The sequence below is a fragment of the Oncorhynchus masou genome, chromosome 8, assembly GCF_036934945.1.
Source record: "Oncorhynchus masou masou isolate Uvic2021 chromosome 8, UVic_Omas_1.1, whole genome shotgun sequence".
Lineage (NCBI taxonomy): Eukaryota > Metazoa > Chordata > Actinopteri > Salmoniformes > Salmonidae > Oncorhynchus > Oncorhynchus masou.
Window position 1 is genome coordinate 8,851,719 of NC_088219.1, and position 26,690 is coordinate 8,878,408.

The 26,690-nt window shown below is 44.2% G+C and overlaps 3 protein-coding genes across 9 annotated transcripts in view; 2 read left to right on the forward strand and 1 right to left on the reverse strand.

Annotated features, from left to right (window-relative positions):
- LOC135544042 (protein furry homolog) overlaps nucleotides 1-19,574 on the forward strand; it is a 154,718-nt gene extending 135,144 nt beyond the window's left edge. For 4 of the 7 annotated variants that reach the window (XM_064971394.1, XM_064971397.1, XM_064971396.1 and 1 more), the window contains exons 53-64: nucleotides 126-299; nucleotides 1,592-1,786; nucleotides 2,475-2,621; nucleotides 2,780-3,021; nucleotides 6,218-6,422; nucleotides 6,741-6,890; nucleotides 9,217-9,315; nucleotides 12,128-12,211; nucleotides 13,512-13,529; nucleotides 15,248-15,358; nucleotides 15,810-16,033; nucleotides 16,550-19,574. In XM_064971394.1, the coding sequence (XP_064827466.1) occupies nucleotides 126-299; nucleotides 1,592-1,786; nucleotides 2,475-2,621; nucleotides 2,780-3,021; nucleotides 6,218-6,422; nucleotides 6,741-6,890; nucleotides 9,217-9,315; nucleotides 12,128-12,211; nucleotides 13,512-13,529; nucleotides 15,248-15,358; nucleotides 15,810-16,033; nucleotides 16,550-16,808 (1,908 nt within the window). In that variant the 3' untranslated portion in view covers nucleotides 16,809-19,574. The remainder of the gene's footprint in view (nucleotides 1-125; nucleotides 300-1,591; nucleotides 1,787-2,474; nucleotides 2,622-2,779; nucleotides 3,022-6,217; nucleotides 6,423-6,740; nucleotides 6,891-9,216; nucleotides 9,316-12,127; nucleotides 12,212-13,511; nucleotides 13,530-15,247; nucleotides 15,359-15,809; nucleotides 16,034-16,549) is intronic. The other 3 variants (XM_064971395.1, XM_064971400.1, XM_064971401.1) reach the window with 1 other exon arrangement.
- Nucleotides 19,575-20,331: 757 nt separating this feature from the next.
- zar1l (zygote arrest 1-like) lies at nucleotides 20,332-22,464 on the reverse strand. The gene is made up of 4 exons (XM_064971167.1): nucleotides 21,452-22,464; nucleotides 21,116-21,208; nucleotides 20,811-20,885; nucleotides 20,332-20,581 (listed from the first exon to the last, which is right to left on the reverse strand). Exons 1-4 carry the CDS (start codon nucleotides 22,124-22,126, stop codon nucleotides 20,438-20,440), a joined length of 987 nt encoding a protein of 328 aa, XP_064827239.1. The 5' UTR covers nucleotides 22,127-22,464; the 3' UTR covers nucleotides 20,332-20,437.
- A 745-nt stretch (nucleotides 22,465-23,209) lies between these two features.
- LOC135543843 (NEDD4-binding protein 2-like 1) lies at nucleotides 23,210-26,489 on the forward strand. Its single transcript, XM_064971168.1, has 5 exons — nucleotides 23,210-23,568; nucleotides 24,822-24,949; nucleotides 25,062-25,150; nucleotides 25,646-25,734; nucleotides 25,932-26,489. The coding sequence occupies exons 1-5, from the start codon at nucleotides 23,480-23,482 to the stop codon at nucleotides 26,074-26,076; spliced, it is 540 nt and encodes a 179-aa protein (XP_064827240.1). The 5' UTR covers nucleotides 23,210-23,479; the 3' UTR covers nucleotides 26,077-26,489.
- Nucleotides 26,490-26,690: the final 201 nt, after the last annotated feature.

The window sequence follows — 26,690 nt, forward strand, 5'->3', positions numbered from 1 at the left end:
GTTATGACACTGTTATAAACCTGTCGTTATGGTTACCTGTCCCTACAGGTGGTCTGGAGCTGATGGAGGTGCAGACTGTTATGACACTGTTATAAACCTGTCGTCATGGTTACCTGTCCCTACAGGTGATCTTCTCGTCCTGTGGGGACCTGGACATGATGATGGAGGTTCAGGGGAGCGGCGTGTCTTCGGAGGAGGGAGGAACCAGAGAAGACACGCTGGATGACACGGCGTCGGAGCAGCAGTTCAGAGTGTTCCGAGACTTTGACTTCCTGGATGTAGAGCTGGAGGACGGAGAGGTGAGAGAGTTACCATGGAGACAGAGACACACCCACGATAAGGGTAACCATGGACACAGGCCACATCCCCCCATACTGTTACTATGGAGACCGGCCACACCCACTTAGACTGTTACCAAAGAGAGCACCAGGCCACTCCCACACTGACGTTACTCATGTACATCTTTGCTTTTACAAATGTATATACAGTATTCTCCCTTTCTCTCTTCTTTTCTCTTTTGTGTATGCCTGTCTTCTCTCTAGCTCTCTCTGTCCCTAACACTCTGTTTCTGTAATGTTTTCTTCTTCTCTCTCTCTTCCCCCATCTCTCTCTCTCTCTCTGTAACTCTGTATTTCTCTCTCTCCCCTCTGCTGCATTAGGAGCTCCAGGTAAGCTCTGTCTCACGCTGTGAATGTGAAGCTTGTGTAGTAGGCAGCACTAATGATGTCACACTTAAATGCCTGTTGCTAGGGTGATCCAGTCAGCCGTTCTGTGCATGAGCTCATAACAGTGCTGTAGTGTTGTTATGGTAACTTACAGATGCTGATATTCATAGGTTGCACCTCCGTAACGCGGTCGAATTACACTATAGTGCCTGGAAATACAACGTAATTGCTAAAGTAGTCAAATATTTAGAAGGAAACAACTTTGCCAAGCATTATCATTGTCGTCAAATTTACTTAAGACAGATGGCAATGTTGTCAATAGCTAGCAAAGTTTGTCAAAAAAAATAGCTAGCGAGGCTAACACCAGCTAGCTAAAAATCCGGTGGCCTCCGCTCAATCTCAGCGAGCTAGTTACATTTACATTTAAGTCATTTAGCAGACGCTCTTATCCAGAGCGACTTACAAATTGGTGAATTCACCTTCTGACATCCAGTGGAACAGTTAACGTTAAACTGCATCAAAAGTCAATCTGGTGACATCGAAATGATGAAAGGTTTTCTTATTAAGTTTTTGCCTCCTATTGAAATGTCATCGAGTTTCCAAGCCGCTGTAAATACACTTTAGATAAAATCTTCATCAGCGCTCATTGTCGATGCGCTAGAATGCTCAGTCGCGTATCAGCTCAAAACAATATAGTGAGGAAAGATGCAGCCCATGAATAGGTAAAGTGATTAGTTCTCCCTGAATTTCTAAATTACATTTTACATGTTTTTTTGTTGTTGTTTTTTCACCAAAGTAACTCTGTAACTTCTGTGAATGATCCTTTTCAGTCTGATGACATTTGTGTGCCGTTTTGAACAAATGCATGCCAGATATGAGTTCTGCAGAGGAGCACTGCTTAAGTTGACCTGTGTGTGTGTTTTCAGGGCGAGAGCGTGGATAACTTTAACTGGGGTGTACGGAGGCGTTCTCTGGACAGCACAGAGCTTGGTGACCTGTTAGAGGAGAGTCAACACTCAGGCAGCACCCCCAGTCTGGGACAAGAAGACCCACAGGACTCTGACCAATCATCAGAGGAAGAAGAGTCCTCTACCAGTCAGAGTCTGTCTCACTCACAACTGGTTAGTACTGACCATGAGATGAACATAGCACAGCCTCAACACACCACAACTACACTCACAACTGGTTAGTACTGACCATGAGATGAACATAGCACAGCCTCAACACACCACAACTACACTCACAACTGGTTAGTACTGACCATGAGATGAACATAGCACAGCCTCAACACACCACAACTACACTCACAACTGGTTAGTACTGACCATGAGATGAACATAGCACAGCCTCAACACACCACAACTACACTCACAACTGGTTAGTACTGACCATGGGATGAACATAGCACAACCTCAACACACCACAACTACACTCACAACTGGTTAGTACTGACCATGGGATGAACATAGCACAACCTCAACACACCACAACTACACTCACAACTACACTCACAACTACACTCACAAGTTAGTACTGACCATATGATGAACATAGCACAACCTCAACACACCACAACTACACTCACAACTACACTCACAAGTTAGTACTGACCATGAGATGAACATAGCACAACCTCAACAGAACACAACATGAATATCACTAAAACGGCCAAGTACGGCCATAATCTTAAAACTGACCCCAGGATTTGGAAACATGGAGTCCTCGTGACAGGGTTTGAGGTGTCCTGTATATTTAGGATTCATTGTTCGTTTCAGAAAATGAGATGTCTTATGTTGCCTTACCCTGCAGACTAATCTCTCTCCGTCAGAGGAGACCAACCACACGGACTCTCTCTCTACGTCGTGCGACACCACGTCAGCCGACCCACAATCCCTCAACGCCACCACACCAGGTACCAGTCAGGGACCTCCACACGACGAGCAGGGAGGACTACGGGTTAGTACACACACACACACACACACACACACACACACACACACACACACACACACACACACACACACACACACACACACACACACACACACAAAGACTTCAAAACCACAATTAGACAGAGGCCTTGGACCTCTTCCCCCCCCCTCCTCCTCCTCCAGGGTGGTGATGATGAAGACACCCAGGGGCAGGACGATGACCTGTCTCTCAGTGTAAACGACCTTCCCCAGGGCCAAGACGATGACCTGTCTCTCAGTGTGAATGACCTTCCCCAGGCCCTGGGATCTGACTGTTGGGAGGGGGAGAGCTTCACTCTGGACCTGGAACACCACGGTCACCATGGACACAGCATGGAGCTCTGTAGACCCCCGCTGGGGTTTCTAGACCCTAGCTGTCTGCCCAGGTACTGGAACACACACGCATAGCAACCAGAAACCTATAGAGCCCTGCTAGCTGTCTGCCCAGGTACTGGAACACACACACATAGCAACCAGAAACCTATAGAGCCCTGCTAGCTGTCTGCCCAGGTACTGGAACACACACACATAGCAACCAGAAACCTATAGAGCCCTGCTAGCTGTCTGCCCAGGTACTGGAACACACACACATAGCAACCAGAAACCTATAGAGCCCTGCTAGCTGTCTGCCCAGGTACTGGAACACACACACATAGCAACCAGAAACCTATAGAGCCCTGCTAGCTGTCTGCCCAGGTACTGGAACACACACACATAGCAACCAGAAACCTATAGAGCCCTGCTAGCTGTCTGCCCAGGTACTGGAACACACACACACATAGCAACCAGAAACCTATAGAGCCCTGCTAGCTGTCTGCCCAGGTACTGGAACACACACACATAGCAACCAGAAACCTATAGAGCCCTGCTAGCTGTCTGCCCAGGTACTGGAACACACACACATAGCAACCAGAAACCTATAGAGCCCTGCTAGCTGTCTGCCCAGGTACTGGAACACACACACATAGCAACCAGAAACCTATAGAGCCCTGCTAGCTGTCTGCCCAGGTACTGAATCACACACACATAGCAACCAGAAACCTATAGAGCCCTGCTAGCTGTCTGCCCAGGTACTGGAACACACACACATAGCAACCAGAAACCTATAGAGCCCTGCTAGCTGTCTGCCCAGGTACTGGAACACACACACATAGCAACCAGAAACCTATAGAGCCCTGCTAGCTGTCTGCCCAGGTACTGGAACACACACACATAGCAACCAGAAACCTATAGAGCCCTGCTAGCTGTCTGCCCAGGTACTGGAACACACACACACATAGCAACCAGAAACCTATAGAGCCCTGCTAGCTGTCTGCCCAGGTACTGGAACACACACACATAGCAACCAGAAACCTATAGAGCCCTGCTAGCTGTCTGCCCAGGTACTGGAACACACACACATAGCAACCAGAAACCTATAGAGCCCTGCTAGCTGTCTGCCCAGGTACTGGAACACACACACATAGCAACCAGAAACCTATAGGGCCCTGCTAGCTGTCTGCCCAGGTACTGAATCACACACACATAGCAACCAGAAACCTATAGAGCCCTGCTAGCTGTCTGCCCAGGTACTGGAACACACACACATAGCAACCAGAAACCTATAGAGCCCTGCTAGCTGTCTGCCCAGGTACTGGAACACACACACATAGCAACCAGAAACCTATAGAGCCCTGCTAGCTGTCTGCCCAGGTACTGAATCACACACACATAGCAACCAGAAACCTATAGAGCCCTGCTAGCTGTCTGCCCAGGTACTGGAACACACACACATAGCAACCAGAAACCTATAGAGCCCTGCTAGCTGTCTGCCCAGGTACTGGAACACACACACATAGCAACCAGAAACCTATAGAGCCCTGCTAGCTGTCTGCCCAGGTACTGGAACACACACACATAGCAACCAGAAACCTATAGAGCCCTGCTAGCTGTCTGCCCAGGTACTGGAACACACACACATAGCAACCAGAAACCTATAGAGCCCTGCTAGCTGTCTGCCCAGGTACTGAATCACACACACATAGCAACCAGAAACCTATAGAGCCCTGCTAGCTGTCTGCCCAGGTACTGGAACACACACACATAGCAACCAGAAACCCATAGCGCCTTGCTAGCTGTCTGCCCAGGTGTGGGACACGTATGAATACAGTGATGAAGGAATACATTTACATTTTCTTTGATGATTAACAATGTTAGGTTCTACTCAGGAACAGACCCAGACAGAGACTCCTATATCAATGAGTAGTGGTGATATCACTCCTATATCAATGAGTAGTGGTTGTATCACTCCTATATCAATGAGTAGTGGTTGTATCACTCCTATATCAATGAGTAGTGGGGATATCACTCCTATATCAGTGAGTAGTGGGGATATCACTCCTATATCAATGAGTAGTGGTTGTATCACTCCTATATCAATGAGTAGTGGTTGTATCACTCCTATATCAATGAGTAGTGGTTGTATCACTCCTATATCAATGAGTAGTGGGGATATCACTCCTATATCAATGAGTAGTGGTTGTATCACTCCTATATCAATGAGTAGTGGTTGTATCACTCCTATATCAATGAGTAGTGGGGATATCACTCCTATATCAATGAGTAGTGGGGATATCACTCCTATATCAATGAGTAGTGGGGATATCACTCCTATATCAATGAGTTGTGGTTGTATCACTCCTATATCAATGAGTAGTGGGGATATCACTCCTATATCAATGAGTTGTGGTTGTATCACTCCTATATCAATGAGTAGTGGGGATATCACTCCTATATCAATGAGTAGTGGTTATATCACTCCTATATCAATGAGTAGTGGGGATATTACTCCCAAATCAATGAGTAGTGGTTGTATCACTCCTATATCAATGAGTAGTGGGGATATTACTCCCAAATCAATGAGTAGTGGTTGTATCACTCCTATATCAATGAATAGTGGCTGTATCACTCCAATATCAATGAGTAGTGGTTATATCACTCCTATATCAATGAGTAGTGGTTGTATCACTCCTATATCAATGAGTAGTGGTTGTATCACTCCTATATCAATGAGTAGTGGGGATATCACTCCCAAATCAATGAGTAGTGGTTGTATCACTCCTATATCAATGAGTAGTGGTGATATCACTCCTAAATCAATGAGTAGTGGTGATATCATTCCTATATCAATGAGTAGTGGTTGTATCACTCCTATATCAATGAGTAGTGGTTGTATCACTCCTATATCAATGAGTAGTGGTTGTATCACTCCTATATCAACGAGTAGTGGTGATATCACCTCTATATTTAATTTAAATTTTACCTTTATTTCACTAGGCAAGTCAGTTAAGAACAAATTCTTATTTTCAATGACGGCCTAGGAACAGTGGGTTAACTGCCTGTTCAGGGGCAGAACGACAAATTTGTACCTTGTCAGTTCAGGGATTCGAACTTGCAACCTTTCGGTTACTAGTCCAATGCTCTAACCACTAGGCGACCCTGCCGCCGTCCTATATCAATGAGTAGTGGGGAGATCACTCCTAAATCAATGTCTAACTTATTGTGTGCCTGTCCAATTTGTCTCTCCCGTTACTGTGTTGACAGTCTCCGTGATGACGTGGATGACCTAGAGGACCTTGGTTTTCCTCCTCCCCCCTCACCGTTCTTCTCCGCCATCCTGGCTGCGTTCCAGCCCACTGTTTGTGATGACGCAGAGGAGGCGTGGCGTTGCCATATCAACCAGCTGGTAACCGACTCAGACGGATCCTGTGCCGTCTATACTTTCCACGTCTTCTCATCGCTCTTCCAGGTAATCAATCAGTCGATTGATCAGTCAGTCAGTCAATCAATAAATCAACTGATCAAACTCTGGAAAGTGCTATGCAGTCATTGGTGTAACAGTCATTGGTGTAACATTCATTGGGGGTGATGTCGTTGGTGTAACAGTCATTGTAACAGTGTAACAGTCATTGGTGTAACAGTCAATGGTGTAACAGTCATTGGGGGTGATGTCATTGGTGTAACAGTCATTGGTGTAACAGTCATTGGGGGTGATGTCATTGGTGTAACTGTTTTATATAACATTAAATGTCTCCTCCTCTTTCTTTCTCTCTCTCTCTCTTCTCAGAACATCCAGACTAAGTTCTGTTCCCTGACCAGTGACGCCGCTGGTTACCTAGGAGACGGCCTGAGGGGCATCGGGTCAAAGTTCGTGAGGTCATCTGAGATGTTGACAACGTGTTCCGACTGCCCCACGCTCTACGTAGACGCTGATACGGTGAGCAGGGCTGACTCGACACAAACCATAGCATTTGTATGACTGAAAATATAGCAATTTATTTGGTGTTTTCATAGAAATATCAAACAATAATGTCCATTGATTGTAATCAGTAAGTAATGTCAAACTTTTAGGTTTGAGTTGGTACTAGTGTTGCAAGGTATACCAAAACGTCTGTACTTTCTCGTACTATCATTTGTTACTTTCAGTTCTTCTGTCAAATGTCTCATGGATCAAGCCTTTATCAGCACAGCCTGCCTACCCCCATTATAGCACACACCCTGTCTGCTCCACTTACCCACTGGGAGTCTGGGCTGGGAGTCTGCGCTGAGAGTCTGAGCTGGGAGTCTGGGCTGGGAGTCTGCGCTGAGAGTCTGAGCTGGGAGTCTGGGCTGGGAGTCTGGGCTGGGAGGCTGCGCTGGGAGGCTGCGCTGGGAGTCTGGGCTGGGAGTCTGCGCTGGGAGTCTGAGCTGGGAGTCTGAGCTGGGAGTCTGGGCTGGGAGTCTGAGCTGGGAGTCTGAGCTGGGAGTCTGGGCTGGGAGTCTGGGCTGGGAGGCTGCGCTGGGAGGCTGCGCTGGGAGTCTGGGCTGGGAGTCTGCGCTGGGAGTCTGGGCTGGCATTCTGGGCTGGCAGTCTGGACTGGGAGTCTGAGCTGGGAGTCTGGGCTGGGAGTCTGGGCTGGGAGGCTGGGCTGGGAGGCTGCGCTGGGAGTCTGCGCTGGGAGTCTGGGCTGGCATTCTGGGCTGGCAGTCTGGACTGGGAGTCTGAGCTGGGAGTCTGGGCTGGGAGGCTGGGCTGGGAGGCTGCGCTGGGAGTCTGGGCTGGGAGTCTGGACTGGGAGTCTGGGCTGGGAGTCTGGGCTGGGAGTCTGGGCTGGGAGTCTGGACTGGGAGTCTGGACTGGGAGTCTGAGCTGGGAGTCTGGGCTGGGAGTCTGGGCTGGGAGGCTGCGCTGGGAGGCTGCGCTGGGAGGCTGCGCTGGGAGTCTGGGCTGGGAGTCTGGACTGGGTGTCTGGGCTGGGTGTCTGGGCTGGGTGTCTGGACTGGGAGTCTGGGCTGGGAGTCTGGGCTGGGAGTCTGGGCTGGCAGTCTGGACTGGGTGTCTGGGCTGGGTGTCTGGGCTGGGTGTCTGGACTGGGAGTCTGGGCTGGGAGTCTGGGCTGGGAGTCTGGACTGGGAGTCTGGGCTGGGAGTCTGGGCTGGGAGTCTGGGCTGGGAGTCTGGGCTGGGAGTCTGGGCTGGCAGTCTGGACTGGGAGTCTGGGCTGGGAGTCTGGGCTGGGAGTCTGGGCTGGGAGTCTGGGCTGCATCATGTTAGAGCCCCACATTTGAGTAATGCTACACGGCATGTAGAAATGTTGACACCGTTTTTCTTGTTCGCAAAACAAAGTCCATACAGACTATAACTCTTTAAGGGTTAGGGCACACCCCCAACCACGTCAAAGGGGCTGTGGTGGAGCGGGTCGAGAGCTTCAAGTTCCTCAGTGTCCACATCACTACGGAATTTTCCTGGGCCCACACACACCAACACAGTCGTGAAGAGGGCACAACAACGCCTCTATCTGTAAAATGCTTACCATTATGTTGTTATGTAGTTAAATTGTTAAAAACAAAACAGAGTCAAATTAATTGTATGATTGTGTAATTTATTCGTTAATGCATAACATGGCTGTCTGAAAAAATGTTGATGTAAATTTTTTTTTTAAATCGAATGATATTGAACTCAAAATTGTATCTGTCTGCATCAACTGCTGTTCTCTGACTGGTTAATGCCTTCTCTTTTGCCATGGTATTGTTTTGGTATTGAGTATGGTGACGGTGTGGAGAATCCTGATTCTAAACCTGGTATTGGTATTTAAGTCTAAATTCTGGTATGGTGAGAACTCTAGTTGATACATGAACAACTTCTTATATATTTAACTCTTTCCCTCCCGCCTCTCCTCCTACATCTTACACCTCTCTTTCTCCTTCTCCTCTCCTCCCGCCTCTCCTGTCCTCCTGCATCTTACGCTTCTCTTTCTCCTCCTCTCCTCCCGCTTCTATCCTCCTCTCCTATCCTCTCCTCCTCTCCTCCTCTCCTTTCCTATCCTTCTCCTCTCCTTTCCTATCCCTCTCCTTCTCCTCTCCTCCCGCCTCTCCTCCCACCTCTCCTCTCCTTCTCTCCACTCTTTCTCCTCTCCTCTTGACTCTCCTATCTCTTGCCTCTCCTTTCCCCCTACCTCTCCTATCCTTCTCTCCCCTATTTTCCTCTGCTCTCCTCTCCTCCTGCCTCTCCTATCCTTCTCCACTACTCCCCTCCTCTTCTCCTCTTCTGTTCCCTCACTCCAGATCATCTCCTATGGTTTACTAGAGAAGATGAAGTTCAGTGTGTTGGAGCTGCAGGAGTATCTGGACACCTACAACAACAGAGAAGAGGCCGCAGTCTCAGTAAGACACTAAATACCCATACCGATACTTTTTTTATTTATTTATTTCACCTTTATTTAACCAGGTAGGCAAGTTGAGAACAAGTTCTCATTTACAATTGCGACCTGGCCAGGGTAAAGCAAAGCAGTTCGACACATACAACGACACAGAGTTACACATGGAGTAAAACAAACATACAGTCAATAATACAGTATAAACAAGTCTATATACGATGTGAGCAAATGAGGTGAGATAAGGGAGGTAAAGGCAAAAAAAGGCCATGGTGGCAAAGTAAATACAATATAGCAAGTAAAACACTGGAATGGTAGATTTGCAATGGAAGAATGTGCAAAGTAGAAATAAAAATAATGGGGTGCAAAGGAGCAAAATAAATAAAATAACTAAATACAGTAGGGAAAGAGGTAGTTGTTTGGGCTAAAATATAGGTGGGCTATGTACAGCTGTTAAGACACTACCACCCATAACGACACTGACTGTGATCTGTTTAGACATTACAACCCATTACGACACTGACTGTGATCTGCTTAGACATTACCACCCATAAAGATACTGACTTTGATTTATCTGGCAATGATGTCCTTTATCTAATTCCCCAGAGTCAGATGAACTTGTGGAGACCATTTTTATGCTAATGCTAGTAGATACCCATAGACTTCCAGTCATTGTGCTAACGCTCAGTTAGCATTGGCTCATGAAACTACCTGTAACTTCCTTCATACTACACACTGAGACATAAAAATGGTTTCCACAAGTTCATTTGACTCTGGGAAAGTAGATACAGTGCATTCGGAAAGTATTCAGACCCCTTGACTTTTTCCACATTTTGTTACGTTTACAGCCTTATTCTAAAATTGATTCAATTGTTTTTTTCCCTCATCAACACACAATACTCCATAATGACATCACAATACCCCATAATGACCTCACAGTACCCCATAATGACATCACAATACCCCACAATGATAAAGCAACAACAGGTTATTAGATATTTTGGCAAATGTATAAAAATTTGAAAACTGAATTATCATCACATTCACATAAGTATTCAGACCCTTTACTCAATACTTTGTTGAAGTCTCTGGTGCAGCAATTACAGCCTTGAGTCTTATTGGGTCTGATGCTACAAGCTTGGCACACATGTACTTGCGGAGCTTCTCCCATTCTTCTCTGCAGATCCTCTCAAGCTCTGTCAGGTTGGATGGGGAGCGTCGCTGCACAGCTATTTTCAGATCTCTCGAGAGGTACATTCGATCAGGTTCAAGTCCGAGCTCTGGCTGGGCCACTCAAGGACATTCAGAGACTTGTCCCGAAGCCACTTCTGCATTGTCTTGGCTGTGTGCTTAGAGTCGTTGTCCCGTTGAAAGGTGAACCTTCGCCCTAGTCTGAGGTCCTGAGCGCTCTGGAGCAGGTTTTCATCAAGGATCTCTGTACTTTGCTCCGTTCATTTTCAGTCGATCCTGACTAGTCTCCCAGTCCCTGCTGCTGAAAAACATCCCCACAGCATGATGCTGCCACCACCATGCTTCACCATAGGGATGGTGCCAGGTTTCCTCCAGACGTGACGCTTGGCATTCAGGTCAAAGAGTTCAATCTTGGTTTCATCAGACCAAAGTATCTTATTTCTCATAGTCTGAGAGTCCTTGGAGTTTGCCAAAAGGCACCCAAAGGAGGCTGTCATGTGCCTTTTCCTGAGGAGTGGCATCCGTCTGTACCATAAAGGCCTGATTGGTGGAGTGCTGCAGAGATGGTTGTCCTTCTGTAAGGTTCTCCCATCTCCACAGAGGAACTCTGGAGCTCTGTCAGAGTGACCATTGGGTTCTTGGTCACCTCCTTAATCAAGGCCCTTCTCCCCTGATTGCTCAGTTTGGCCTTGGACAGCTCTATGAAGAGTCTTGGTTGTTCCAAACTTCTTCCATTTAAGAGTGATAGAGGCCACTCTGTTTTTGGGGAACTTCAATGCTGCAGACATTTTTTGGTACCGTTCCCCAGATCTGTGCCTCGACACAATCCTGTCTCAGAACTCTACGGACAATTCCTTCTATGTCATGACTTGATTTTTGATCTGACATGCACTGTCAACTGTAGGGACCTTAAATAGACAGATGTGTTCCTTTCCAAATCATGTCCAATCAGTTGAATTTACCACAGGTGGACTCCAATCAAGTGGTAGAAATATCTAAGCTCAATTTCGAGTCTCATAGTAAATGGTCTGAATACTTACGTAAATAAGGTATTTCTGTTTTTTATTTTGAATACATTTGCAAAAATGTCCTAACACCAGTTTTTGCTTTGTCATTATGGGGTATTGTGATGTCATTATGGGGTATTGTGATGTCATTATGGGGTATTGTGTGTAGATTGATGAGGATTTAAAAATATATATATTTTAGAATAAGGCTGTAATGTAACAAAATGTGGAAAAAGTCAGGGGATCTGAATTTTTTTCTAAATGCACTGTAACGTGCCTCGTTGCCAAAATCTTGAAATATCCTTTTAAGTCACTACTATCCATAACGGTAATGACTTTTATCTGTAAAGCTCTTTTCTCAAACCCAAGGTGCTACAGAACTCTATGATGACACTACAGTGTCTCCAGAGGCCCGTTACAGTACATTTAGAAAAAATGTCAGATCCCCTGACGCTGAAGTGCTACAGTTGTACTTGACAGAAAAGCCTAGAATGTACGCTACAGTCTGTTAGTTGAGGTTTTGACCCGCTAGCCCAGTCTAACAAACCCTGATAAGTAACACTCCTCCCCTCTCTCTTTTTCTCTCTCTTCCCCTCCTTTTCACTTTGTCTTCTTCATTTCCAGTGGCTGAGGAACTGTAAGGACACGTTTCCCAGGTGCCCTGGCGATGGCGTGATTACCTGTCAGCCAGGAGACTCAGAGGAGAAGGTAAGGAATCAATAAGTCCCCTTGACAACACCCACCTGTCTCACTGTAGTTTAAAACCATAAACTGATCACACACTGTCCACTATACTATGCACTACTGTACTCTATACGATACTCCATACACTATACTACAATCTATGCTATACTACACAACAACACACTATTTATTTATTCCTTTATAAGGCAAGTCAGTTAAGAAGAAATTCTTATTTCCAATGATGTAAACAGTGGGTTAACTGCCTGTTCAGGGGCAGAGCGACAGATTTGTACCTTGTCAGCACAGGGATTTGAACTTGCAACCTTTCGGTTACTAGCCCAATGCTCTAACCACTAGGCTACCCTGCCGCCCTAAAATATACACTATACTACATACTATAATATACTCCATACTATGCACTATGTACTATATTCTATACACTGCACACTATACTATACGACACACTATATACTATACTCTATTACACACTATACTATGCACTGTACTATACACTACACCATACTATACTCTACTACACACTATACTATACACTACACTATACACACTGTACTATACACTACACCATACTATACTCTACTACACACCCTATACCTTACTACACACCCTACTATACTATGTGCTATGCACTATACTATACACTATACTACATTATGCACTATACACTATACTATACTATGTAATATACACTATATTGTACACTATACACTATACTATACACTATGCTCCACTATACTATGCACTATACACTATACTATACTATGCACTATACTCTACGCTACTACACCCTATACTACACACTATGCTCTACTGCACACTATACTACACACTATACCACACACTGTGCTATACTACACTCTATACTATACACAATACACTGTACTATACTGCATTGCACTATACTATACACCATAGTATATACGATGCTACACACTATACTATATATTATACTAATCACACTACTCTACTGCACACTATACTCTACTACATACCATACTATACACTACACTATACACTGCACTATACTATGCACTATACTATATAATACACTATACTATGCACCATGCTATGCACTATACTCTACTGCACACTATACTATATTACATACTATGCTATACTATACACAACACAACACTATACTATATTATACACAATACTATACTCTACTACATGCTATACTACCCACTATGCTTCTATGCACTATACTATACTATGCTATACTCTACTCTACTGCATGTGTTTGATTGATGTGTGTTTCTCGCCTCCCTCTCTCTTTCGCCTCGTAACATGCTCTCTCGCTGTGTAGCAAATGGAATCTCTGGCAGTAAGTCCTTTACTAAGTCCTTTACTGTCTTTTACTAAGTGCTTTACTGTCCTTTACTAAGTCCTTTACTGTCTTTTACTAAGTGCTTTACTGTCATTTACTAAGTCCTTTACTGTCCTTTACTAAGTCCTTTACTGTCTTTTACTAAGTGCTTTACTGTCATTTACTAAGTCCTTTACTGTCCTTTACTAAGTCCTTTACTAAGTCCTTTACTAAGTCCTTTACTGTCCTTTACTGTCCTTTACTAAGTGCTTTACTGTCAGTTACTAAGTCCTTTACTAAGTGCTTTACTAAGTCCTTTACTAAGTGCTTTACTAAGTCCTTTACTAAGTGCTTTACTAAGTCCTATCAACTATGATTTACTATGATTTAATAGGATCTACTATGATTTAATAGGATCTACTATGATTTACTATGATCTACTATGATTTAATAGGATCTACTATGATTACATAGGATCTACTATAATCTACAATGATCTACTGTGATTTAATACGATCTACAATGATCTACCATGATTTAATAGGATCTACTATGATTTAATATTATCTATGATGATTTAATAGGATCTACTATTATTTAATATGATCTACTATTATTTACTATGATTTAATAGGATCTACTATGATTTATTATGATCTACTATGATTTAATAGGATATACTATTATTTAATATGATCTACTATTATTTACTATGATCTACTATGATTTAATATGATCTACTATGATTTAATATGATCTACTATTATTTACTATGATCTACTATGATTTAATATGATCTACTATAATCTACTATGATTTACAATAATCTACTATGATTTAATATGATCTACTATTATTTACTATAATCTACTATGATTTAATAGGATCTACTATGATCTACTATTATTTACTATGATCTACTATGATTTAATATGATCTACTATGATTTAATATGATCTACTATGATCTACTATTATTTACTATAATCTACTATGATTTAATATGATCTATAATTATTTACTATAATCTACTATTATTTAATAGGATCTACTATGATCTACTATGATTTAATAGGATCTACTATTATTTACTATAATCTACTATTATTTAATAGGATCTACTATGATCTACTATTATTTACTATGATCTACTATGATTTAATAGGATCTACTATGATTTAATATGATCTACTATTATTTACTATGATTTAATATGATCTACTATGATTTAATATGATCTACTATGATTTAATATGATCTACTATGATCTACTATTATTTACTATAATCTACTATGATTTAATAGGATCTACTATGATTTACTATGATCTACTATGATTTAATATGATCTACTATGATTTAATATGATCTACTATTATTTAATATGATCTACTATGATTTTATTGGATCTACTATGATTTTATTGGATCTACTATGATCTACTATTATTTACTATAATCTACTATGATTTAATATGATCTACTATGATCTATTATTATTTACTATGATTTAATATGATCTACTATTATTTACTATAATCTACTATGATTTAATATGATCTACTATGTTTTCTCACTTCACCCTTTAGTGTTCCTTTTCAGTAACTGCTGATTCTACTGCGGCCAATATAACCAACACAACAATACAATGTATGAATTGATTTAGATGGCTCAGGTTGAGGATTGTATGTGTGTCCTGTACTGTACTGTCTATAAATCCGTCCTCTCTCTCCTCTCAGCAACTGGAGCTGTGTCAGCGTCTCTACAAGCTTCACTTCCAGCTGCTCCTCCTCTTCCAGTCCTACTGCAAGCTGATTGGACAGGTCCATGCTGTCAGCGCTGTGCCTGAGGTAAGAGAATGACTGCGATTGATGCTTCAGAAGCGACCTAGAGACAATTCTATAAACAGACAAACACACACTCAATGTATTTCGTTAGTCAGCTTTGTTGGCTGTTGTGTACCTGTTGAAGATGAATCAAGAGATTATTTTAGCTTTTTTTCATTTCTTCCTCTCTTTACGTTGATCCGTTGATTTGTTTTCACAAAAGTAATATATATGGGCACACACTCATCTCCCTCCCTCTCTCTTTCCCTCTTCCCCTCCTTCTCTCCCACCCTCTCTCTACACGTCCCCCCCTCCCTCTCCCCTCTGTCTCTCCCTCCCTCTCGCCCCCTCACTCTCCCCTCCCTCCATCTCTCCCTGCCTCTCTCACTCTCTCTCCATGCCTCCCCCCCTCTCTCTCCATCTCTATCTCGGTCCCATTCTCCCTCCACCTCCCTCCCCCCTCTCCCCTCTCTAGCTGCTTAACATGTCTCGAGAGCTGAGTGACCTAAAGACCAGTCTAAGAGCAGCAGAGGCAGCGGTGGCTAGCAACCTGGAACACACACACCTAGCCCACACCCAGACCCAGGCCTCTGCCGCCCTGCCCAGCTTCAGCACCCCCGAGGCAGCCGTACAGGCCATCCTGGAGTGCCTCAACAACCAGGAGTTCAGCAAGGCCATACGCTACATCCACGAGTGCAGGTGAGATACAAAACAAGCATGCATAGACACACACACACATTCTCACACACACACACACACACACACACGACACACACACACACACGTCACACACACACACACACACACATTCTCACACACACACACACACGTCACACACACACACACACGCACACACATACACACACATTCTCACACACACACACACACACATTCTCACACACACACACACACGTACACATTCTCACACACACACACACACGTCACACACACACACACACACACACATTCTCACACACACACACACACACAAACAGTCACACACAGACATTCACACACACACACAAACAGTCACACACAGACATTCACACACACATTCACATTCACACACACACATACACTATATTGTTATGTTGCTGAGAATAAATACTCTGTCCTCATCAGTGGTGTAAAGACAGACTGAGAAAGATCACAAAACTTTTACAATACTCATTTTGATCACTGATCCTTTTCTCTCTTCCTCTACCCCCCTTCCAGGAGGCTGTGGCCTAATGGTGTGTTTGGCGGTGGGTCAGAGAGCGAGGTGCAGACCCTCCTCAATGTCTACTTCCGACACCAGACCCTGGGCCAGACGGGGACCATCGCCCTGGTTGGGTCACGCCAAGACCTCAGCCTTATCTGTTCCAAGCTGCTGGAGCTCAACGGGGAGATCCGGGACATGATCCGTCGCGCTCAGGGATACCGGGTGGTCAACACCTACCTCCCCGACTCCTCTGCCTCAGGGACAAGCCTCTGACAGCAGCACAGCAGCCCCCCCCGTACCCCTCATCCACCCTTATTAGCCTTGACCCGACAAACCTCATCCTCCCTGTCACCCCTACTGCCCCTGATTCCATCTCAGATGGTGCTGTTACCCCCGACCATAACACCACTACCACCATCTCTACTGCCCCAAACCCAGCCTCACTTCTGGCTTCTCCCTCCGGCTCAACCATAGACTTGTCTCTGCCCTTACTCATAGACTTCTACTGGCCTCCCCCAGACCTCTCCAGACCCCACTGTGAGTGCACAAACATACATCAGGCCTCTCACACACACTCGTTACAGTGCATTCCAAACCTCAGCCCTAACACACACACTCCACTCAAACCAGGTAACACATTGCCCGACCTTACGCACACACACACATTTCCTGCTATCCCACCTCGTGGACCACACCTCCCGTACTCCCCTTACACACATCCAGAACCAGTCTTAGACACACAAGGTCTGGCCCCTCTCCTTCCTCCTCTTCCTCCTGACCCAGCCCAAGGTGCAGAGGCGGGGTGGGGGTGCTGCTGCGCCATCGGAGGGGGTGGTACACCCCTGTCCCGTTACCTGGGGAAGGTGGGTCACACCGCCTGGCCCATACTCAGAGTGGGGGGGCTCCTGAACCCTAAACAACCCTCTGGTGTTCACACCTGAGGGTCAATATACCTGATAGACTCACCTTATGATGCTGGTCATACCTAATGATGCTGGCCACACCTGAAGATTTCAACCACACCTGATGATTCTGACCATACCTGATGCTGACCACACCTGATGATGCTGGCCACACTTGATGCTGACTGTACCTGAAGATCTCAACCACACCTGATGATGCTGGCCATACCTGAAGATTTCAACCACACCTGATGATGCTGGCCACACCTGAAGATCTCAACCACTCCTGATGATGCTGGCCACACCTGAAGATCTCAACCACACCTGATGATGCTGGCCACACCTGAAGATCTCAACCACTCCTGATGATGCTGGCCACACCTGAAGATCTCAACCACTCCTGATGATGCTGGCCACACCTGAAGATCTCAACCACTCCTGATGATGCTGGCCACACCTGAAGATCTCAACCACTCCTGATGATGCTGGCCACACCTGAAGATCTCAACCACTCCGGATGATGCTGGCCACACCGGTGGATTTAAAGACCTAAGTCCCTGAGAGAGACCGAAGGCCATACGTGAAACGCCTGATGATGCTGGCCACACCTGAAGATCTCAACCACACCGGTGGATTAAAAGACCTAAGTCCCTGAGAGAGACCGAAGGCCATACGTGAAACGCCTGATGAACCTGAGGATTTACCTGACCTGATATCAGATTCAACCTGTGAATGAAAATACCTGATCTCAGTGACACCTTAGGGTGGGGGGAGTATCTACCTGTTACCACCAGGTAACCTGGGGATCCACTACCTAACGCCTCACCTGTGGATGAATGTCCCAGAGTCCTAGCTTCTATTGCACTAACATGGACTTTTAGGAGGAGAGGGGGAGCCGTTACTACTGAGAGAGACATTCAATCATGCTGTTTATCTGTGTGAGAGAGATAGAGGCCAAGGACTGGAAGGTTGTATATCTCACCACGTGTGTATCTACTGTTTAAAGAGTCTCTTTAGGGGAAAATGTGCACTGCTTGACCTAGAGGAATGCTGTATTCTAGAATCCACAGCCTCTACTTAGCATTGGTTACCCGGACGATGTTTAGTTCTACAACTGACAGAAGTGGGCATTCACGATGAAGACTGTTAGGATCCGTCTGCATCGCTGCCCCTCCACATGGAGCTGCGTCGTGTGAAGAGACAGGACACAGACTAGTATTCATGTGTTTAATCTTGTTGCCTGGTTCTCTGAACCTGAACGCTTCTCGTGTATTAGTGAACCAGCTCCTCAAGACCACTGTAAGACTAGCCAACCTTAGACCATTATATTGATTAGTATGTACACACTGGCTATACGGTGTAGCATATCGTGGGTCTACGTACACACACCATTTGTTACCGTGACCATCCTATATTGTGACATGGGGAGGGGGGGGGGGGGTAAAGAGTACAGTTGTACACACACTAAATACTCCGTGACATGGGGAGGGGGGGAAAAGAGTACAGTTGTACACACACACTAAATACTCCGTCACATGGACGTGTGCTGACATCCACTGGTTTAAATGTTAACATGAGCTCCTGTTCAAATACCTGCTGGGCCCTGTTCCAATACTTTAAGTCCTTAACTTCCATCCTGCCTTGAAGGAATCACTGACCAGGGTGGTTAAGGTTCAAATACTAGAGGTTTGATACTAGTAAGGTCTGATCAGTGGCCAAGGAAGGATGCATTATTAAAGTATTGGAACAGGGCCATAGACACGTCCTGTGGTGGTCAGTCACTTGTGATTCCTTTCTACACGAGTTCAGTCTAGTCTAGACCCGGTTAAGCTCTATCCTATTCCTGACCAGCTTTATAGATTTTCCCCCACGTTCCTTCAATTCAAACTGATTTAACTGCCATGCATGTGTGTATTGTAATGGACGACATGTATTCAGAAGATTCATATGCTATCTGATAGATGCGTTTGTATGAGATGCAAAGGTTTGTGTGCGAGAGAAAGTGCGCATCAAGAAAAAGAAAGCACATTTTTAAAGCGTTGTAGAGGAAGACAGTTCCCACTTTGTAAATAGTTTTACAGCTTTGTGAAGTCATTGAGTTGATGCCATGTCTCAAAATAAAGACCTCTCAAAAAACAAAAAATGTTTGTGCCCTTTCGGTTCACTTCTGTTGATAGGAATCAAAAGCCGTACAGCTCAGTTGTGTTCTTGTTGCCCTGTTAAAGGAATCACCAAACAGTCACATTAACTGTTAGCTGTAGCAGAGTGCATTGGATGAGCTAGTTCATGAACACCACAAAAGAAAAGCCATGAAAAAAATAGGTTAATGCTGCAATAAATTTATTTAATATTTACAAAAAAGGTTGAGAGTCACTCAGTTGATCACGGTGGAAAGAGTATAAAAGTTGAGGCAGGCTATTTAAGACAAGGACAGGACCTTGGCAGGTAAGAAACAAGTTGACCACTGAACCTCCCTAACAACCGTGGATAGGATTGGAGGAAGGTCCACCTGATCCTAGAGCTGTGGTTAAGGTCAACTTCTACCTCTGTGGCATAGTGTTTAGCCTGCCATGTGGGAAGGCTCCGAGTAGGATACTGTGGCCCCAGATACTGGTATAAAGTCAGGTTGTGCATCCCGCCAAGGGAAGTAAGTTTAGGATTGGCAGTTCCCTAATCAGATCCTAGATCTGTGCGTACAGCAATGAGTCACAATCTTGGGCACCCAAAGGGGGTGCACATGTATAGTTTGCCCTAGCGCTAACATCCAATTAAATTCATCAACTCAAGTCTATTCATTGAGTCAGGTGTTAAAGCAAAGGCAAAAAAAAACATGCACCCCTTTAAGTGCAGGATTAGAAAACTGGTTTTTACATCCATCTTCCACTAACCACTGATCTAAATTCAGATATGTCAACCAAAAGGTTATGGATGATTGGGTGACGATGGGCCTCAATCTGATCCTAGATCTGTAGTTAGGCCTGTGGCAGGGATGGTTTAAGTTCAGACAATGTATTTGTAGCTATAGGTAGTGTCACAGGAAATCCTCTTTCCCCGGCAGCGGCCACACAGGTCCTGTCTATGAGGTCTCTTCATGTCAATGTGCCTCTCCTTCTGTTCACAGCAGCACCGGGTCTGGGAACACACCTGAGAGACAGGAGAATAATTACAGCAACATTGACCCCTGCTGGTGAAGGGGGGTAGACATGTCAGTTGTCCCTGTAGGCCGTGTATCAATAACATAAGACAATGAAAGTAAAGCTACATAATCTAGAACCCCCCCCCCCCCTCATCCCTTGTTTTAATGCGTGACCTCGGAGGCTGAAGGGGTATAGGTACCATGCAGAGCACCTGCTGTGTTCCCCCCACACCTCACCTTGCACTGGATAGACTCCACTCTGTAGGGGTTAAATCCATTCTGGCACTTACGACAGAGCTGCTTGAAGTACACCTGAGTTCACAGAGGGGGTGATGAGACGACCATGGTTAAAGAGGAAACAAGTCATTCATTAAACTTTATAAATATTTGAAGGACAGTCCAGAAAGGCAGAGTGTATAGTGTTACTGTCTACTCATGTGCCTCAGAGCAAAAGTACAAAAGCAATGCACATGAAGGCTTATTGACCAGAACTTTAAACTAATTTTTCCGTTGGCAGAGACATACAGTGACTGATCCGTTACCTTACTGGTTCCAGAGATGCACCACACATAGGCACTCTCCCAACGGACGTTACACTGGCTGCAGTGGAAAAATCCGTACTTCTGCTCCAGAAACTACAGACGAAACAAGTGAATCATTCAAATCAAAAGTTCTAAATATGCAACATCCTATATAGGATGACTGGCATTTCAAATAGAAGTGGGGGTTTTTTTTAAAGGCATATTGGTGGCAAATTGGACGCATTGCAGATAACACTACACAGTACAAAATATAAGGTAGTCCTCAATTCATGTTTCAGAATCGATGACATTCTGAATTCGTTTTCTCCCCTAGTATAAACCCCGGGAACGACTGACCTGGAAGTTGAATCCTTTGGGCGTCTGGTGTAGGGGTTTCCTGACAACCTCACGCGGGATCTCTGGTCTAACCTGGTCCTCCGTTTTCTGCTCGGTAACGTCGGTCTCGCCATCCTCTTCACTAGCCCCGTTACCGCCCCCCTCTCCTCCCTCACAGCACACGCTGTCATCCTGCGCTTTCACCGGCAGCGCGAAGAACCGGCGATCAAACACCGGAGAGTAGATAGCGAGGGGTCGCGAGAAGCGCACGTTGTTTACCGGAGTGCTCGGCAACGCTTTCGGGTCCAGAGAAGAAGCCGCCGAGGGACTCTGCTGGCACGTCACAGGCGACTTCGAAAATAACGGAAATTTCCTCTCCCGGTAGAACAGCGTCTTGGGTCCGAGGGAGCACTGGACCATCGCGTCGACCTGGGCATTGACCTGAACCCCGAACTCCTTGGTGTTTGCCTTCCGGAGACGAGGTGTAAGGTTGGGATTCACCTGAGACAGGATGGCCTTCAGCTGGGCCCGTTTACACCCGTCAAGGTAGTCCAGCGCTTCGGGAGGCACGTAGATGCTCCCCTTACCCCAGGTGTGAGGCTTGAACTTCGGGTTGCCGTGGAGGATAGGAGCCATCATGGGACCGCAGCCCGGATAGCCATTAAAGTTGTATGGAGAAAACATAAACCCCTCCATCGTGTATAGAAGACAAGGTGAGCCTGCTGTGGTTTAAATGTGCACGTCCGCCCTCCAGTCAAGACGTTACCCACGGCGCTAATTGGGCCCGACCTATTGGATGATTAGCCGGTCAAGTGAGGACAGGTGTGTGCACTGGGAACCGTGCTTAGAGAGGGGACGCTCAGGCTGTGTTTGAATATTTCCAGTGTATCCTCCCTTTAGTCCTTGCTTTCTTCCCTCATCCCTTCTTACCTTCCTTTCGCACTCTCTTATTTCCTTTTTTCCTTCCATCCATTCTTACATTTAGTTATTTTTCATTCCTTAATTTTTTTTAAATATTCTTTAAAAAATACCTTTATTTAGCTGGGCAAGTCAGTTAAAAACAAATTCTTATTTTCAATGACGACCTAGGAACAGTGGGTTAACTGCCTGTTCAGGAGCAGAACGACAGATTATTCCGGACAAGTCAAGATCTAATGATCATGTTTGGAATATGTAGTGGAAAATGACATCTACTTCTAACTCAGACCATGAACGCTAGTGATGGGTCGTTCGCGAATGAACGGCCCTTTTTTGAACGGATCTTTTTGGTGAACGTCGGGAGCCGAATCCCAGCCGTTCATTTGGCTTCCCGATTTGCATACTGCTACTATCGTTTTTTGAGCTCAAAACCAGGTTTTTCTGTAGATATGTAAAACAAATCATTATCTAAAGAGTGGTGTGTCCTCACTGAAGAAACAACAATACATAATCTGGTCCACGTGAATTTGTTTCAGTGAATAAAAAAATCAAGACATTGTTTTGCAGGCAATCTAATAATTTGTCCAGGTAAAAATGTATTTGAATGCGAATTTCACTATGACATACTGGTAGCCTACCTATTTGGGATTTACATGGGAGATGTGCAATTTGTCATGTTCTGTGTCTATTTAAAAAACAATTCAACGAAGAGCCGTTTGGGAGCCAAATGAGCCGGCTCCTTTACGTGAACGGAGCCAAATGAGCCGGCTCACCGAAATAATCGGAATCACTAGTGAACTATGGCAGAATTTCATTAGTCTAAAGAAGCTTCCCCTCCTTCTGTTTCCTTTCCTTAATCTGCACTGGTCTGAAATAATTTCATTAAAATGACAAGTAGCTATTTAATAGCACCTAATCATACAAAATACAGACGGGCTATACAATACTTACTTGCGTGTAATCAGCATCGACATTAGACTGATATGAATCCAGAACGGTTATGGGGGTTTGGTTTCACTTATTTTGTTGGTTTCAGTTCTTGGGCGGGAGGACGTGTCTTGTAAACAGAGTACAGCTGCCGTTGTGCTGTGTACTGTAGTTGGTGGTGAAGCAGTCTGAAGTAAAAGACAAATGGCGAGAGGGAGAAGACAAAATCGATACATGAAGAAACTGTTCATCCTTCGAGGTTTGCCAGGAGTTGGAAAGACAGAGAAGGCAAAGTAAGCTAATCAATCCAATCTATTGGGAGTCTGCCTTATCCCAAGTCTTTTTTGTCAAAATATGAATTGTTTTGAGATCGTGAGTTCATTTTCTGAAGCATCACCTAAACACTTTTTTAATATTGCTAATATTGAAGATTGTGGCTTCTATCAATGTAATTGTCTGCATAATTTCCAATCCCCCATATACATTTTGTTGTTTAATATACAGTACCAGTCAAAAGTTTGGACACACCTACTCATTCCTGGGGTTTTTCTTTATTTGTATTATTTTATACATTGTATAATAATAGTGAAGGTATCAAAACTATGACATAACACATATTGGAATCAAGTAGTAACCAAAAAAGTGTTAAACAAATCTAAATATATTTTATATTTGAGATTCTTCAAGTAGCCACCCTTTGCCTTGATGACAGCTTTGCACACTCTTGGCATTCTCTCAACCAGCTTAATGAGGTAGTCACCTGGAATTCATTTAAACTAACAGGTGTGTCTTGTTAACTGTGGAATTTCTGTCCTTGATGATGCGTTTGAGCAAATCAGTTGTGTTGTGACAAGGTAAGGGTGGTATACAAAATATTGCCCTATTTGGTAAAATACCAAGTTCATATTATGGCAAGAACAGCTCAAATAAGCAAAGAGAAAAGACAGTCCATCATTACTAGAAGACATGAAGGTCAGTCAATCTGGAAAATTTTCTTCAAGTGCAGTCTCAAAAACCATTAAGCGCTATGATGAAACTGGCTCTCATGAAGAGTTACCTCTGCTGCAGAGGATATGTTCATTACCAGCCTCAAATTGCAGCCCAAATAAATGCTTCACGGAGTTCAAGTAACAGACACATCTCAACATCAACTGTTCAGAGGAGACTGTGTGAATCAGGCCTTCGTGGTCAAATTGCTGCAAAGAATCCACTACTAAAGGACACCAATGAGAAGAAGAGACTTGCTTGGTCCAAGAAACATGAGCAATGGAAATCTGTCCTTTGGTCTGATGAGTCCAAATTTGCGATTTTGGGTTCCAACCACCGTGTCTTTGTAAGACACAGAGTAGATGAATGGATGATCTCTGCATGTGTGGTCATGTCTGCATGATTGTGGGGGGGGGGGGGCTTTGCTGGTGACACTGTCTGTGATTTATTTAGAATTCAAGGCACACTTAACCAGGATGGTTCTAATTTTGAATAGACTGAAACACTTTATTTGAAATATATAAATATCTAATGATATGATTTCCTTTTTGCTTTCCAGTGAACTCTGGGACAAATATGCAAGACTTGGACTGAAAGGAGAAATTTTCTCCACTGACAGGTACCATGAAAGAAGCAACTACATCAAAGAAAACTTTCACCGCAACCATCAGCAGAATAGAGAGGATGGTGTGTATTGTGGTGGCTGGGGGCAAAAGCAGAAACATTCTGCTCGTCATGTCATTACACACACATCGTTTGTTCTTCTTTAAAGTACTGTTACTCTGGCTTGTGTTGACAGTTTTTAAAGCCATGAACAGAGGTGTGGATCCGATCATCGTTGACAACACAAACATTTCTCTTTGGGAGATGTGGCCCTATATCCACATGGTGAGGACGTGTGTGTGTGTGTGTGTGTGTGTGTGTGTGTGTGTGTGTGTGTGTGTGTGTGTGTGTGTGTGTGTGTGTGTGTGTGTGTGTGTGTGTGTGTGTGTGTGTGTGTGTGTGTGTGTGTGTGTGTGTGTGTGAAATGCGTATGATTTCTAGTTTAGTTCGTCCCAGCTACCCAGGCATTGCAGAGACATTTCAATGTTATTTTTTGAAACGCTCCACTTATTTTCTAGTCATTGTCACATCCTTTGTACTTGTGAACCTAAACGGCATCTGACTAACTACAAGACTGGTTGAAGCTGGTTTCCAGATGACTTCCTACTAGGTGGTGCTAGAGGCAGAGTCAGATAGTTTCCTCTTGGTTAGACATGTTGTTGATAAATCTGACATTTTATTCTACTTTTTACAATGTTATTCATATACCAATTGGTCTTCTGACAGACAGACGGACAGATTAAACAGACTCGTGTTATAGTAAAATATTCTTTCTCTCAGGGGATTGCACAGAAGAACTATGACATCAGAATGGTGGAACTGCCTGAAGGCTATCCTCAGAAGAAAATCTCCATCAACAAGCTGTACAGGTCAGAAACAACCTCTTCATTTTAAACAGCCTACATTCTCACAGTGTACACACAGTACATGTGCATTGCTGCTAGGATCGTAGACTTGTTTACCAGTTTTACAGCCGTCAATAGATTGTTATTACTGATCTATAAATTATACATTGGTTATCAATTCAATGATTTAAAAAAAAAAAAACGGTGTTATCTCCCTGTAGACGGTGTCATGGTAACATCCCCAAGCGTAAGTTCAGGTCCTTTGAGGTTCGCTGGGAAAAAGCTGACAGCATCTGGCATGTACTTAACGACGACTACTCCAAAAAACGCTGGAAGAGAAGCAAAGAGGAATGGAACGTTCAGTGATGAAGACATGCTGGTCTTCTCCCCCCCCCCCACCCCAAAGTCTCCAAAATCCAGAACAAATTCAAGAAAACGTACAGTATTATTATAGAGCCCTTATTGCATGGAACTTCCTTCCATCTCATATTGCCCAAATAAACGGCAAACCTGGTTTCAAAAAACAGATAAAGCAAACTCCTCACGGCACAACGCCTCTCCTCTATTTGACCCAGATAGTTTGTGTGTATGCATTGATATGTAGGCCACGTGTGCCTTTAAAAACAAATGTATGTCCTTGAGCTGTTCTTGTCTAATGATGTTCTGTATTATGTCATTCTATATTATGTCATTCTGTATTATGTCATTCTATATTATGTCATTCTGTATTATGTCATTCTATATTATGTCATTCTGTATTATGTCATTCTATATTATGTCATTCTATATTATGTCATTCTGTATTATGTCATTCTATATTATGTCATTCTATATTATGTCATTCTGTATTATGTCATTCTATATTATGTCATTCTATATTATGTCATTCTGTATTATGTCATTCTGTATTATGTCATTCTATATTATGTCATTCTATATTATGTCATTCTGTATTATGTCATTCTATATTATGTCATTCT